At 38.4% G+C, this 14,514-nt stretch overlaps 1 protein-coding gene across 9 annotated transcripts in view; it reads right to left on the bottom strand.

The window, feature by feature from the left end:
- Nucleotides 1-1,354: 1,354 nt before the first annotated feature.
- AAH (allantoate amidohydrolase) overlaps nucleotides 1,355-14,514 on the bottom strand; it is a 35,697-nt gene continuing 22,537 nt past the window's right edge. For 8 of the 9 annotated variants that reach the window (XR_016078579.1, XR_016078581.1, XR_016078580.1 and 5 more), the window contains one exon: nucleotides 8,694-8,997. Coding sequence is in view for 2 of the 9 variants with exons in the window: in XM_088891374.1 (XP_088747500.1) it covers nucleotides 8,976-8,997 (22 nt within the window). In the remaining 7 variants the exon portion in view is untranslated. Of the gene's footprint in view, nucleotides 1,434-8,693; nucleotides 8,998-14,514 lie in introns of those variants that run through there. The other variant, XM_088891373.1, reaches the window with a different exon arrangement.

Raw genomic sequence — 14,514 nt, 5'->3', positions numbered from 1 at the left:
TCAAACAAAAGTTTCACTCTCATTGACACTTTTAATAGTAGTATAGATATATACTAAAATGAAATCTTGAACCAATCTCTTACTGTATTTTGTTTGTTAAACTGAAATTTTTATGGTGTTTCTTTTTCTTGGAAACCAAGCAACTAATGCAGACATTTTTTTTGGTAAACAACAATACAAACATTGTTCAATGACATGCCTTAGCCTTAACCCAGATGATTAACCTTGAATACACACAGACAGAGTCACGAGGGAGAGAGGATGATTGGCATTTGAATAAAGGCAAGCTAAATGTCTATGATCTATCGCCATATAGTAAAAAATGGTTGACCCGAAGCCATGCACAAAAATAAATTGGTGTTTCCTCCAATAAACCCAATTTAAGAGAGGAAGTAAAGGCACTAGTAGAACCCATCAACATTTGTATTGTAGGCTTGTCGCACTTTTGCCACTTGATCCCACCAAAACGTTGGAGATATACGTGAACAAAAAACTGAGGCACTAGGAACAGTTAAATCTTTGATAAGCTTTGATGGAACCGATCGACAGAAAACAGTAAGTCCATTTATTTTTAAGGCCTCCACGTATTTAGATAAGAAATTTTGAGGTCCACAACTAGTACTTGTCAGTCGAGAGTCGAGAGGGCAGGACCGAAGGCTAGGCGTCCACATATTCTACTACCTCGTCATATTTACATTAATAGATAGATTTTTTACTGGTTTGGGGCCTTTGTGTCCAATTCAAAGCTTCTTCTCGCTATCATAGCCTTAGGAAAGAAAGGAAGCTGATGAAGCTTGTTACATGCATGTTACAAGAAAGCCCTTATGGCCTTTCCTGATCATTTTCTGTTCACTGTTTTCATAGCATTTTGGCCTTTTTTCTTATTATTCTGAATTGACAAGGCATTATCCATGACAAAGATCATCCTTGCCTAAAGGTATGGACAATAGTGTCAAAGATAACAGAGGAACAAACACATTAGAATATTAGATAAGACGGGTGACCTCCATTCATGTTAAGATAATATCTTGTCTAATGGAAAAGGAAAGGCCAAGAGCAAGCATACTGAGCACCACTTAGCACATCGTGGCCACTCAACGGTACTCCACTCAGCAAGGCCTTTCTCCTCCGTAGACTCGAGACATGGAAGGTCCAAATCTTTTCTCTTATTCGTCTCCTTTTGTCCACCAATCTCTCTCTCTCTCTCTCTCTCTCTCTCTTACTGACCATCAAGAGAGGAAAAGGATTAAAAAAATAAAGATTAAGAGTTGATAATTAAAGGTTATACATTCTCTTTAGAGGGCATTTTGGTCATCAAAGTGGAACGTGTTAGACTAATAATTCATAAGATTAAATTACCCATAAATGATTACATTTCTTTAAGCAATAAAGTGTTCTTGTTCCATGTGATATGATCCCAATCTTCTATCATTCTGTAATTCTTTAATCTATGAGAGACAGTACAGTAGCAGAGAATCTTGAGAATAAAGAAACACTAAATAAAATCAGAAAGGAAGTATTAACAGATTAAGATGGCAAAAGTCTAAAACTGGCAACATTTGAAATGTAATTCAATACTTTTCTTGGCCACACCGTAATGGGCTTTTAAGAAAAATGAGCAAACTAACTAGTTGAGGTTTCGGGTTCCCATTGTATGATTGTGATCCAATCCTTTTTGCTTTTCATATTGACTTTCAACTTTTCACCACCACTCAGATACACACTATACCAACACACACGAGTATACAAAGCTGACCCAAGATTCCATATTAAGTCTCCCTTCTTGTGCTTCTCTCTCCCCTAATGAGTACCAAGACCGCCCATCTAAGTTTGCCTAGTAAAAATAAAGAAAAAAAGTTCCTGGACAATTCAAACAACGAACTACCATTCCTTGATTTCTGAACCCGCAAAACTACCTTGAACAGATGCGATCATAAATAATCAATTATGTACAATCGTTTGATGCTAATGGCTCATTGTTTAAAAATATCATCATTTAAACCTTGTCCCAACTATATAGAGCCACTTACACAAACCTGTTTTACCATTCCATCATCAAATTATGAGCAATTGAATCATTTCTTACTAATTCCAGCAAGTCCTTTTTTGTCTTCCCACAATTCTTCTAACCCCTTCAACTTGTAACAGATTACTTCTAATTGCAGATAGTCTTCTATGCACATGACCAAACCACCTCAGTCCACTCTCTCATTTTATCACCTATTGGAGCTATTCCTAGGTTTCTTTGTATGATTTCATTTCTGATCATATACTTTCTAGTTTTACTACTCATCCATCTAAAGATTATACAGTTCTGTCAATCATTTTTTGGACATGCTATTTCTTAACTGCCCAACACCCTACTCCATACAACATAGTTGGACTGGCAACTATTTTATAGAATTTTCCTTCAAGCTGGAATGGTATTCGCCTATTACATGACTCCAAATGCACCCCCTCCATTTTGCCCATTTTGCTCTAATTCTATAAGCAACATCCTCCCCAATTTCCCCTTTGTCATGAGAACCAAAGTAATGGAAGATATCACACATTATATTAATTTTTGGTCTTCAATCCTAAGTGTATCCTAATTTGCCCTCCTATTATTATTAAATTTACATTGCATACATTCTGTTCTAGTCCTACTTATTTTAAACCCCTTGCTTTTAATGTACTTGTCCATAAATCTAATTTTGCATTCGATCCTTCATAAGTTTAATTTTGCATTTGATCCTTCATAAGTTTCATCGATTAATATGCTATCAACAAACATCAGGCATCACAAGGCTTCCTCTTAAATATGTTTTGCTCAATTCATCTATGACTCGTATAAATGAATAAGAATTAAGTGTTGACCCTTGGTGAAGACCCATTGTAATTGCAAAATCTAACGTCTTCTCCCAGAAGTGTTCTAACATTGGTTTTTGCACCCTCATATGTATCCTTATTTAACTTCACATACCTATTTGGAACTCCTGTCTTTTCAAAACCCACTATATTACTTCATCATGTGCTTTCTCTAAAAGAAATGAAAACTATATGAAAATCTCTCTTCTCTCTTAAACTTTTCTATCAATCATTTTAATAGAAAAAAGCTTACATTGTTGATCTCCCTAGCATAAACCCAAATTGATTTTCTGGTATACTTGTTACATGTCAAAACCTTTGCTCGATTATTCTCCCCAAAAGTTTCATAGTGGTGGTTCATGAGTTTAATTCCATTGTAATTATTTTATTAAAGAAAATTTCCACAATAATTGTTACAGCTTTGTATATCACCCTTATTTTTAAATATGAACGCAACAGTAACAAAAGTCCCAGTAGTATCAAAAGGCCATCAAGGGTGCATTTCCTACTTTCACAAAATGAAAAGATTGTGAAACACCAAGATAAATATTGTAACGCAGCTGAGCTCATAGCTCTAACATCACTTCGCAGAATAATAATGGAGCAGCATAGTATCATTTATTGAATTGTGACAAGCAAAGCAAAGCTATAATTTAAGCAGTAGCATATGAAGAGTTGAAGATGTTTTTCCCTGTTGGTACTGTACTACTATTCTATGTATGTGGCAAACATTGAAATGGAGAAAGTTTTCTTGGAGGCCCAGTAAATAAACAGGCAAGTGCTCCACAAAAGACACCATGGATAATGCACAACCACGTATGTCAGTAACTGATAAGCTAATATCAAGAAACCCATACAACATATTATCTATAATATTAAATTATCCAGAGCCTTTCTACAACTTGATATCCAAAAGCCGGCACTGAATGAGCAGATCTAGGATGCTAGAGAAACAGAAAAAAAAAATCATTGTATAATTTGATAGTTGTTCTCTTGTTTATCCAAGGTATCTTCTTCATGTTCAATGTGGCACAGTATATGTTAGAATTTTCCAATCTATAAAAGCAGTGATTATGGCAAAAGATCAAGAGGGGTGAGAGAGAGAGAGAGAGAGAACTCAGATGGCGCACTTCCCCCCCCCCCCCAAATAAAAATCCTTGGCTACGGGGAACAAGATTACCATATTTCATGTTTGATACAACTACACTGAATCACTCGTCTTCCATCAATGCCAACACGATCTTGCCATGGTTTATGGGCTTGATCCTTCTGTCTACATCCAAACCCCAAATATATTTCAAGAAGGGCCTACTACCACACATCATACAGGTTTCCCTATCATGAAGATGACACATGGAAAAGCTTTACATAAAGTTTGGTGCAATAAACTCAGCTATATGCCAAAACCCTTGCAGCAATGTCCCCTTTGATGCACTGCAATTTCTTTGACACAAATTCCCCATATTAAACAAGGAATTGAACTTTTTGACACAGCACTACACGAACAAGGGTAATATAAGGCAGGTTCTATGGATGAAACTAGGGCTGCAATCAAATCGAGCTCCAATCGAATAGTTCGGGCTTGAATTCGATTAGGCTCAATTCGAGTTCGATTCTAATCGAGCTCGAGTCGAGTTCAAACCTTGGGGTAAGCTCAATTAGTTATTCAAACTCAACCAATAAAAAGCTTGGCCCAATTAATACATGCATATATAAAAACTATATACTATATATTATAAAACTGTCATATATATTATAGAAGAAAAACAGCCTTTTGAAATGAAAGGATTGTTTAAAATATTGCAGAGAATCGATTTAGAGTAGCAGAAATCAGGTTTCAAGAAGAGAGAAAAGGAAGAAGAAGGTGGCGGCAATAAGGGTTCAGAGAGAGATTTCGAACATAATCTCCTCTTACACCCCTAATCCTATTTCATTAACTTAAACTTTAGTAATTTACAGAGAGGTCCCTAGTTGGGTAGATAATTAAAAACATAACATAAGAAAAATAAAGGCCCAAATTGAGGCCCATTACAGCAAAGAACATAAAAAGATAAAATAAGACAAACAGCCTATAGGCCATTTGGCCCATCTTCTCTACACTCCCCCTCAAACTGAGCATAGATGTCAATCATGCCAAGCTTGCCAGTATCATGCTGAAGTTTAGCCTTGGGAATGCCCTTGGTGAGGAAATCAGCTAACTGTCCTTCAAAAGTGATGAAAGGTAGACGAACTTCTCCATAAACCACTCTTTCTCGAATGAAGTGTCTGTCAACTTCAATATGTTCGGTTCTATCATGTTGCACTGAATTGTGAGCAATGTTGATGGCAGCCTAATTATCACAGTATAACATCAATGGCTTATCATGCTCAATACCCAGTTCCTCCATCAAGGATCAAAGCCACAGCAGTTCAGAAACTCCATGAGCCATGGCTCTGCGTTCAGCTTCGGTTGAAGATCTGGCAACAATTGATTGTTTCTTGCTTCTCCAAGAAACAATATTACCTGCCACCAAGCTACAGCTACAGTCATCAATATTTCTGGCCCATTCAGCATCTGTTTAGGCTTCAAGTTTCATATGACCATGCTTAGCAAATAGAATTCCCTTTCCAGGAGAACCCTTCAAATAACACAGAATTCGTTCTGCTACTACCATGTGAGTGTCCCTGGGAGCATGCATGAACTAACTAATGCAACTAACAGCATATGCAATGTCTGGCCGAGCCATGCATAGATAGAGTAGTTTCCCAAGTAGCCTCTGGAAGACTCCCTTATCTTTCAACAATACTCCATCTAAGGCAGAGAATTTATGACTCATATCAATAGGACTCCGGATCTCCTGCCCACGCCTACTCATAATACACCACCCTCCGTGAATTGGGAGCATCTCCCCCTTACATAATACTATGCAGAGGATGAGATGTTCTCCATGTGTGACTGCAATAAACATGGCCAGGGTTCTCGTGAGCAGTATCAATAGGAGTAGCAACTCGTCTAGCACCCATCTTCCCTATTTCAAAGAGCAAGTCAAGTACATACTTTCGCTGAGAGATAAGGATCTCATCCTTAGATCGAGCAACTTTTATGCCAAGAAAGTATCTCAATTCCCCTAGATCTTTGATCTCAAACTCTGTATGAAGGAAAGATTTAAGATCATTAATCCCTAATACATCATTACCAGTCACAATAATATCAACATACACAATCAGATATACAGCCAAAGATCCTCTCCTCTTCACAAAGAGGGTATGATCAGACTGAGTCTATACATAGCCAAAGTTAACAAGGACAACCCTAGACCTTTCAAACCATGCTCTAGGGGACTGTTTAAGTCCATAAAGTGACTTCTTAAGCTTGCAGACTTTCCTTTTCATATCTGTTTCATACATCCCTGGAGGAAGAGACATATAGACCTCCTCATGTAACTCTCCGTTCAGAAATGCATTCTTTACATCCAGGTAGTAAAGTGGCCAGTTTGAGTGTGCAGCCAAAGATAGCAAAACTCTCATAGAAGTCATCTTTGCAATAGGAGCAAAGGTCTCCAGATAGTCAATCCCATATGTCTGTGTATAACCTTTTGCAACCAGCCTAGCCTTGTACCTTTCAATGGTGCCATCAGCATGATATGTGATGGTAAAAAACCCACTTACAACCTACTAGTTCCTTCCCTTCAGGTAAATCAACCACTTTCCAAGTGTAATTCTTGTGTAGGGCATCAATTTTTGTTCTCATAGCATCCCTTCATTCTGGAATAGTAAGAGCTTCTGATACAGACTTGGGTATTGGGTTAGAAGCAACAAAAGAAAGATAGCCAAAATATGAAGGAGAGAGCAAACTATAAGAAAGGTGTTTGGAAATGCAATGTGTAGTACATTTCCTTTTTCCTTTCCTAATAGCAATAGGGATATCAAGGTCTGGGAAGGATGGCTCCAAAGGGGCTATATCAGTACATGTTGTCTCTTCTATGACTAGAAGTGCAGGAGGCTCATGTTGTGTAGGGGAAACAACCTGCTCACTTCTAGTTCTCTGTCGTTGGTACAACCTAGGATTAAAAAGAGGACGAGGAGGTAATGGATGAGGGATAGGAACAATGGAATGAGAATGAAATGGCTGATCCTCCCTTGACTCATTTGAAGGAGGAAGAGGCTCAAAGGAAGGCTCAACTGGGACACGAAGGGGAAGAGCAAACAACTGTGACAAATTCTCCCCCTTTGAACAATGCCTCTCCTAGGAAGAATCATAAAAAGGAGAAAGCTCATCAAAGGTGACATCCATTGAGACATACCGAGTTCCAGCCTTCAGATCAAAACAACCCTTTTGTGTGGGGGAATAACCAAGGAAAATACACTTGTGGGCTTTTGGTTCAAATTTATGTCTCTCGACACTTGGAATATGTACATAAAAAAGCTCCTGTGAGGTGAAGAAATATGGGAAGAAAGAAACTTTAGGATATTCTCAGCGGCTGAGAGAGGGGTGGAAGAACTAAAGGCTATCATTCATTTTAGGGCTGTACAGTGGCTGAAATCTTTGGAACTATTCACAGGTTACACAGTGGATGACATGTTGAGGAAGTGGGGTGAAATAGCAAAGTGCACACAGACCAAGTCAGAGTGTGTCTTGGACACCTCCACCTGCTGGGTTCATGAAATTAAATATTGATGGGAGTGGTAGGGGGAACCCTGGACAATCAAGAACTGGGGGGTGTCTTTAGGGATGAGAATGGGGTCATTTTTGCCTTGTTCTCAGGCCCAATTGGAGTGAGTGACTCCCTTAGAACTGAGATCTTTGCAGTTATGGAAGGAGTCCAGAAAGCCAAGGTCAGAAAACTCTTAATTGAAGGGGATTCGGAGGTGGTGATAAGAGTGGCTGAATGCAGACAGCAATGGTTTATGGAGGTACAGTAATCAGAGGAGGAAATTTGAGTGGCTGGTGCGGGAGATGGAAGTTAAAATATGCTGGGTCAAATGATCAGCCAATTCTCTAGCTGATGGTTTAGCTAAACAAGGGGCAGAAAGGGATTCAATGTTTTGGGCTAAGTTGTAATTTTTTGTCTCTACCTATTCTTTTGTTTTCTTGATTGTACTTGGAAGATAAGTGTGTTTGTCTTCCTTATGTAACCTCTTTGGTGAATTAATGAAATTAGTATTGATCAAAATAAATATATATATATATGTACATAACAAGTGCCGCCAAAGACACGGAGTGGAATAGGAAAAAGGTCCTTGCCCAGATGAAGAAAACTGAAGGGAGACTTAAACTCCAATACCCTGGATGGCATATGGTTGATTAGGTAGGTTGCAGTGAGAACAGCATCACCCCAAAATTTTGTAAGGACATGTGAGGCAAACAGGATACTTCTTGCAACTTCAACAATATGCCAATTTTTTTCTTTCAGCAATTCCATTCTGTTCTGGGGTCCTAACACAGAAGCTTTGGTGAATAACCCCCAAACAGTGAGATAACAGGTTAGGTTTTTCTCAATATATTCTTTTGCATTGTCGGATCTGAAAATTTTAATTCTGGTATCAAATTGGGTTAGAACAAATTCATGGAATTGCCTCACAAGTCTGGGAACTTCATCATGGGACTTTATCAAAAAAATCCAAGTGAATCGTGAAAAATCATCAATGAACAAGATAAAATATTTGTAGCCACCCATAGAAGGTAAGTGGTAAGGCCTCCACACATCAAAGTGGTAAGGCCTCACAAATCTGGGAACTTCATCACGGGACTTTATCAAAAAAATCCAAGTGAATCGTGAAAAATCATCAATGAACAAAATAAAATATTTGTAGCCACCCATAGAAGGTAAGTGGTAAGGCCTCCATACATCAGAGTGCACAATATGGAATGGAGAAGATCTTTTATTACTTGAAGGATAACTGCTTCTACAATGTTTTGACAACTCACAAGACTCACAATGAAGACTAGACAAATTAATTCCCTTGAATAGTTCTAGGAATAAATGACTCAATGCAGAAAAAGAAAAATGACCCAAACGAAAATGACATAACATGACAACTAATAAACTCTGAAGATGTAGATCCAAAAGCAACTTTTCCAGGTTGTCCATGGCCCTGAACAGGAGTGTCCAACAGATATATTCCGTTCACCTCATGGCCACTCCCAATCACTTTCTGAGACTCCAGATCCTGAAAAATACAGTAGGAAGGAAAAAAGGTTACACAACAGTTCAAAGACGTAGTTAGGTTGCTTACAGATAACAAATTTGTATTTAGTTTGGGTACATGAAAAGCAGAAAGAAGTACTAAAGAGTCTGTAGCCTTGATGGTTCCCTTGCCAGAGATAGGAGCAAGACATCCATCGGCTAGGGTGATTTTGTCATAGCCAAGGAGTAAATCATAAGAAACAAACAAAGTGGGAAAGGCTGGTCATATGATCAGAAGCACCAGAATCAATAATCCAAAGGATCCTACGATTACCTGAGATAGTTGCATGATTGGCAGAAGCCTGTATACCTGAATGAGCAAATGAAGAAGAGGTTGAATTTCCTGGAGGGTTGGAAGTAGAGGCCACACCCTCTAGGTGACTGATCATTCTTCCAAACTTCTCATACTCTGCCTTCATAGCTGCTAACTGCTCACTAGCAATCTTCTCTTCAGTTAGACATCTGTCACTATCTGGACCAGCAACAATATTGGCACTCCCTGCCTTCATATTATCAGACTTCTTTTGAAAACGAAGGGGAAAAAGCTCCGGATGCAATTTCCAACACTTGTCTTTTGTGTGTTTTGGTTTCTTATAGTACTCACAAATAATTTCTTTATTCCTTGAGCCAACTAGATTTCCTGTAACTCCCTTAGGTTTCACTCCCATATTAGCAAAGTGATCATTTAGACCAGCCCCTTGAACCTGGACTAGTCTCCTGCTTTCTTCACTACTTACCAATGCATAGGCTTGAGACGGTGAAACACTATCCTTGGATAAGATATTCTGCTTTGTGATATCATATACTGGATTCAGCCCTACCAAAAACTCAAACACCCTATTTCTCTCAAAAAGTTTCCTATAGGTCTCAGCATCATTAGTGCTTTCCCAGGCTATAGTTTCCATCAAATCAATTTCTTGCCATAGAGATTTCAGTATTGAGAAATAAACAACTAAAGGTTTCTCCCCCTGTCTCAAATTCTTCACATCACTTCTCAACTTGTATGCTCTAGCTACATTTAATTTTTGGGAATAGGTTTCAACAACACTATCCCATATTTCCTTTGCTGAATTCATCCACAAATAGTGTTGACTAATCTGAGGTTGCATTGAGTTCATAAGTCATCCAATTACAGTATAATTTTCTTGCATCCATTTTTCATAAGATGGATCATCTTCCGGGGGAGCCTTTTTGCTCCCGGAGATATAACACCATTTGCCTCTACTACAGATATGAATTTTTACTAATTGTAACCAAGCCAGATAATTAGTTCCAGCTAGCTTGACTGTGGTTGCAGCCAGTAAAGAGTCAACAAAGGCTCCCGAAACCTGTCTGGATTTAGCAACACGTTTGTTTTCAACTTCTGAAGGGTCCATCTTCTTAGAATACTTCAAAAGTAACTTCTAATGACTTTGAATAACAATCAATGAAGATAGAAGAAAAACTGGGTTGTGAATCAACCTCTATGCAGCCACACCTGCTAACTGCGTCAAACCCAGAAGTCGGGAGAAACAGAGAAAACTCAGCCACACCTTGTAGACTTCATAGAACACCAAGCAACTTGAATTGATATTCAAGATGAAGAATAAGAAGTCTTTCAGTCACTGAGCGCCCAGGTCAAACTCCTTGTGGGGGTCCGCAATCAAATTTCTCTAGAAAATTAGGGTTTCGAGCAACACGCTTGAAGCTTTCAGGAGGACAACAAAAACAGTCTCCTCTCTAGAAACCACTAACAACTGGGCTGAAATAGGTTTCTTTAACTATTCATCCGATTCAATTCTCCATACACACTGTGTATGGGAAAAAAGAGGTGAAAAAGAGAAGAGCCCGCTCTGATACCAAGAAGAAAAACGGCGTTTTGAAATGAAAGGATTGTTCAAAATATTGCAGAGAATCGATTTAGAGTAGCAGAAATCAGGTTTCAAGAAGAAGGTGGCAGCAATAAGGGTTCAGAGAGAGATTTTGAACATAATCTCCTCTTACACCCCGAATCCTATTTCATTAACTTAAACTTTAGTAATTTACAGAGAGGCCCTTGGTTGGGCAGATAATTAAAAACATAATATAAGAGAAATAAGGTCCAAATTGAGGCCCATTACAGCAAAGAACTTAAAAAGATAAAATAAGACAAACAGCCTATGGGCCATTCAGCCCATCTTCTCTACAATTATATTATAAAGAATATTATAAAATATGTTTTATATTCTATATATAAGAATATTTTTTTATATTCTATATAATAGAAGAATATACTATATATTATAAACAAATATCCTATATATATAATATACAAATATATTTATTTTTGAGCTCTCGAGCCAAACTTGAGTTCATGGAATATTTAATCGAATTGAGCTTGAACCAGAAAATATAATTTGAGTCGAACTCGAGCTCAAACTCGAACCTAGTAGTATCTTAGCGAGCCAAGCTAAGACATGCCAAAGTTCGGCTCAGCTCGACTCGATTGCAGCCATAGATGGTTTCCTATGACACCCAGCATGGCTAGTATACTAGTGTCAAATATTGTTGGATATGATACTATCTTCTAGATGTACTCTATATACCATAAATGATTATAGAATATGTAAAATGGTATGTTTTCACAAATTATACCATAAAGAAAATGTTGGGGCTGTGTCTTATTTTTCAACCATTGGATTATTTTCAATCTAATGGTTGGTGTGGTCCCTCCTTGGGTTAAAGAGGGCTGTACATATAAAAGGTTTCTTTTGTGTGTAGGGTTGAGAGAGAAAGGGTACTCTTGGTGTAAGAGTGGAGTTTTTCTTTTGTTTTTGTTTTTTGGGTTGAGAGAGGAAAAGGAGAATGGGTGTACAAGGGTTAAGGGTTGGTTTGGGTTGCAAGCCACAAGGTACCTGTATTGTTTTTCATTTCTTTCATAGTGAAGGACAGCTTTCGTCTTTCTTGTGGACATAGGTGGTAAGGCCAAACCACATAAATCCTTTGTATTCTTGGTGGTGCTTGTTTTATTTGCCTTTGCTTGGTTGCCTTGATATTTTCTATTATTTCTAACTTATTCTTGCTACTACTTCGAGTTTTGTTAAGGTAGTAGTTGACTACTAGGAAATCTCTGTGTAGAAGTCAACTACTAGGAACAAGATACTAATGGTAGTTGACTACTACAAAATCTCTTCATGAAGTAGTCAACTACTAGAAATAGGGTATTGTTTTCGGGACCAACATAAAATCTTCACATGCTAGAAATTCCATTAAATTTGGCAAGACACGAGTCTTGAGAAATGAAATTTAGCTTCAAATACTAAATAGATACAAATGCAGGATACAAGCATATTAAATGGGAGACCCATACATGTATCCATGCCCATGATTTTAGGAAATGGATGATAGAAGTCATCACCGACTTCTTTAATCGGTTCCAAAACTGACTTATTAACACCGGCTGCACTATGGAGGGCCTACATGGTCCACTTTATACCATATGCTAATGACACCAGGGTTCAGGGTTGGAATTGAAGATTTAATCATCTCTCACTTGCAAAATGCTGATGACACCTTAATTTTAAGAACCCAGATTTCCTACTCACTCTCTACCTGCCGTGAATTGCAACCACACATCTCTCAATTCATAATAGAGATGTGTGGCTGCAATTCACGGCGGGTAGAGAGTGGGTAGGAAAAGTGAGTAGGAAATCTCATTTGTAATTTTCATTGGTGCATCAGTTGAGCATGCCTATTCTCTAAAAAGTACCCTCAAGTGCTTCCAATTGTTGTCAGGTCTTAAGATTAATCTAAGTAAGAGAATAATGATAGGGGTGGAAGATATCCAGCAGTCAGTGCCTGAAGATTGTGCTATGGCCATGGGGTGTCTTGATTGGGGAATTTCCTTTTTCTTATCTTGAACTTCCAATTGGGGCTAGAGCTGCTTCTGCATCTACTTGGCAACCTGTTTTAGACAAAATTGATCAAAGGCAGGCGGGCTGGAAGGGGAAATTCCTATCCTTCACGGGGAAAATAACCTTGACAAAAAGTGTTCTTTCAAATCTGTCGGTTTACCATCTATCTTTACCAAAGGCTCCAGCTGCTATGGTGGGAGAGATTGAGAGAATTCAGAGAGAACTTTTGTGGAATGTAAGGGCTGAGAGAAAGAAGTTTGACTTGGTTAAATGGGAGGTGGTGTACAGATCTAAAAAAGATGGGGGTTAAGGGTGAGAAGGATTGGAATCTTCAATAGAGCTTTATTGGTTTGGGGAGAAAGGGAGGCCCTTTGGAGGAGAGTGGTGGCTTGCAAGAATAGGGTGGTGAACTTTTGGTGGGATTCAAAGGAAGTGAACTTCTATGGAATTAGTGTATGGAAAGGGATCATGAGATTTAACTCTTTGATGATTCCTTTTTATACATGGAAAGTGGGGAGTGGTTCGAGTACAAGGTTTTGGGAAGATGATTGGTCGGGGGTTGGGGAATTCTGTGAAATCTGCCCAAGGTTACACAATCTAGGCAAGAAGGAAGTGCCTATTTCAGAATGCTATGAAGTAATTAATGGTGCTGTGGTTTGGAATCCAAATTTCAGAAGACCTCTTCTCGATTGGGAGGTGGAGTGTTTGGAGCTGTTGACAGTTCAAATTATAGAAAGAGTGTAAGGAAGTGAAGTTCACAGTCAAGTCATGCATACGGCTCTAATCAGAAATCAGGTGGAGGCTGTTCCAGTTAGGGGTGTTTGGGGGCCATCAGTGCCACCAAGGGCTGAAGCCCTTGCTTAGTTGATTGCTAGAGGTTGCATATTAACTCATGAGAAACTAAAATTCAGAGGTTTTCAGTTCCCAAGTAGGTGTACGGCTTTAGGTTGTGTGAGAAGTTGGTTGTCTATACTTACTGACTTTAAAGAGGTTACTTCTGATTGTAATTTTTTGAGGATGACCTTTTTCTGAGGTCCTTCTGATTTGGTGTGTACAGCTTCTCTTTGTACAAAGGGTCTTTTACATCAATACAATTATACTTCACCTTTGCTCAAAAAAAAAAAAAAAAGGAAGATGTTCTTCACCTAATGCTTCAATGCTGCTTTACAACTCCAGTTTGGTCCTATTTTTTCAAGCTGTTCAAGGTGGACAGATGCTCTATGTCAGATCCAGATGAAATCTTTAGTTGTTGGCCAAGAACCCAAGGTGGTGTTAAAACTAAGATTTTATGGACCTGCATTCCCTTTGTTGTTTGCTGGGAAATCTGGAAGGAAAGAAACAGAAGAATCTTTTAGGAGACAAAGAAAAGAATGGAAGAGGTGGTGGCTGTCATCAGTTCGACAGTTATTGGTTGGGTGCTGCTGCTTCCAGAGTTTCAAGGGCTGAAGAAAGAAGACTTTGGTGTTAATTTCTGAACTTCTCTGAATTCATAAAAGGATTGTGGATGTTTGTTTTGATACTGAAAGTTTTGTTTTTTTTTGGGTTTTTGTATTGTCTCACTTGTATTCTGGTGGGGGTGACATCTTGTCACCTAGTTATATTGTACTTTTTTTTCTTTTTAGTAATAA

This window comes from Nelumbo nucifera, chromosome 7 (genome assembly GCF_055504915.1).
Source record: "Nelumbo nucifera cultivar China Antique chromosome 7, China Antique-T2T, whole genome shotgun sequence".
NCBI lineage: Eukaryota > Viridiplantae > Streptophyta > Magnoliopsida > Proteales > Nelumbonaceae > Nelumbo > Nelumbo nucifera.
The sequence above is the reverse complement of the archived record's forward strand: the minus strand, read 5'-3'. Positions and strand labels throughout refer to the sequence as shown.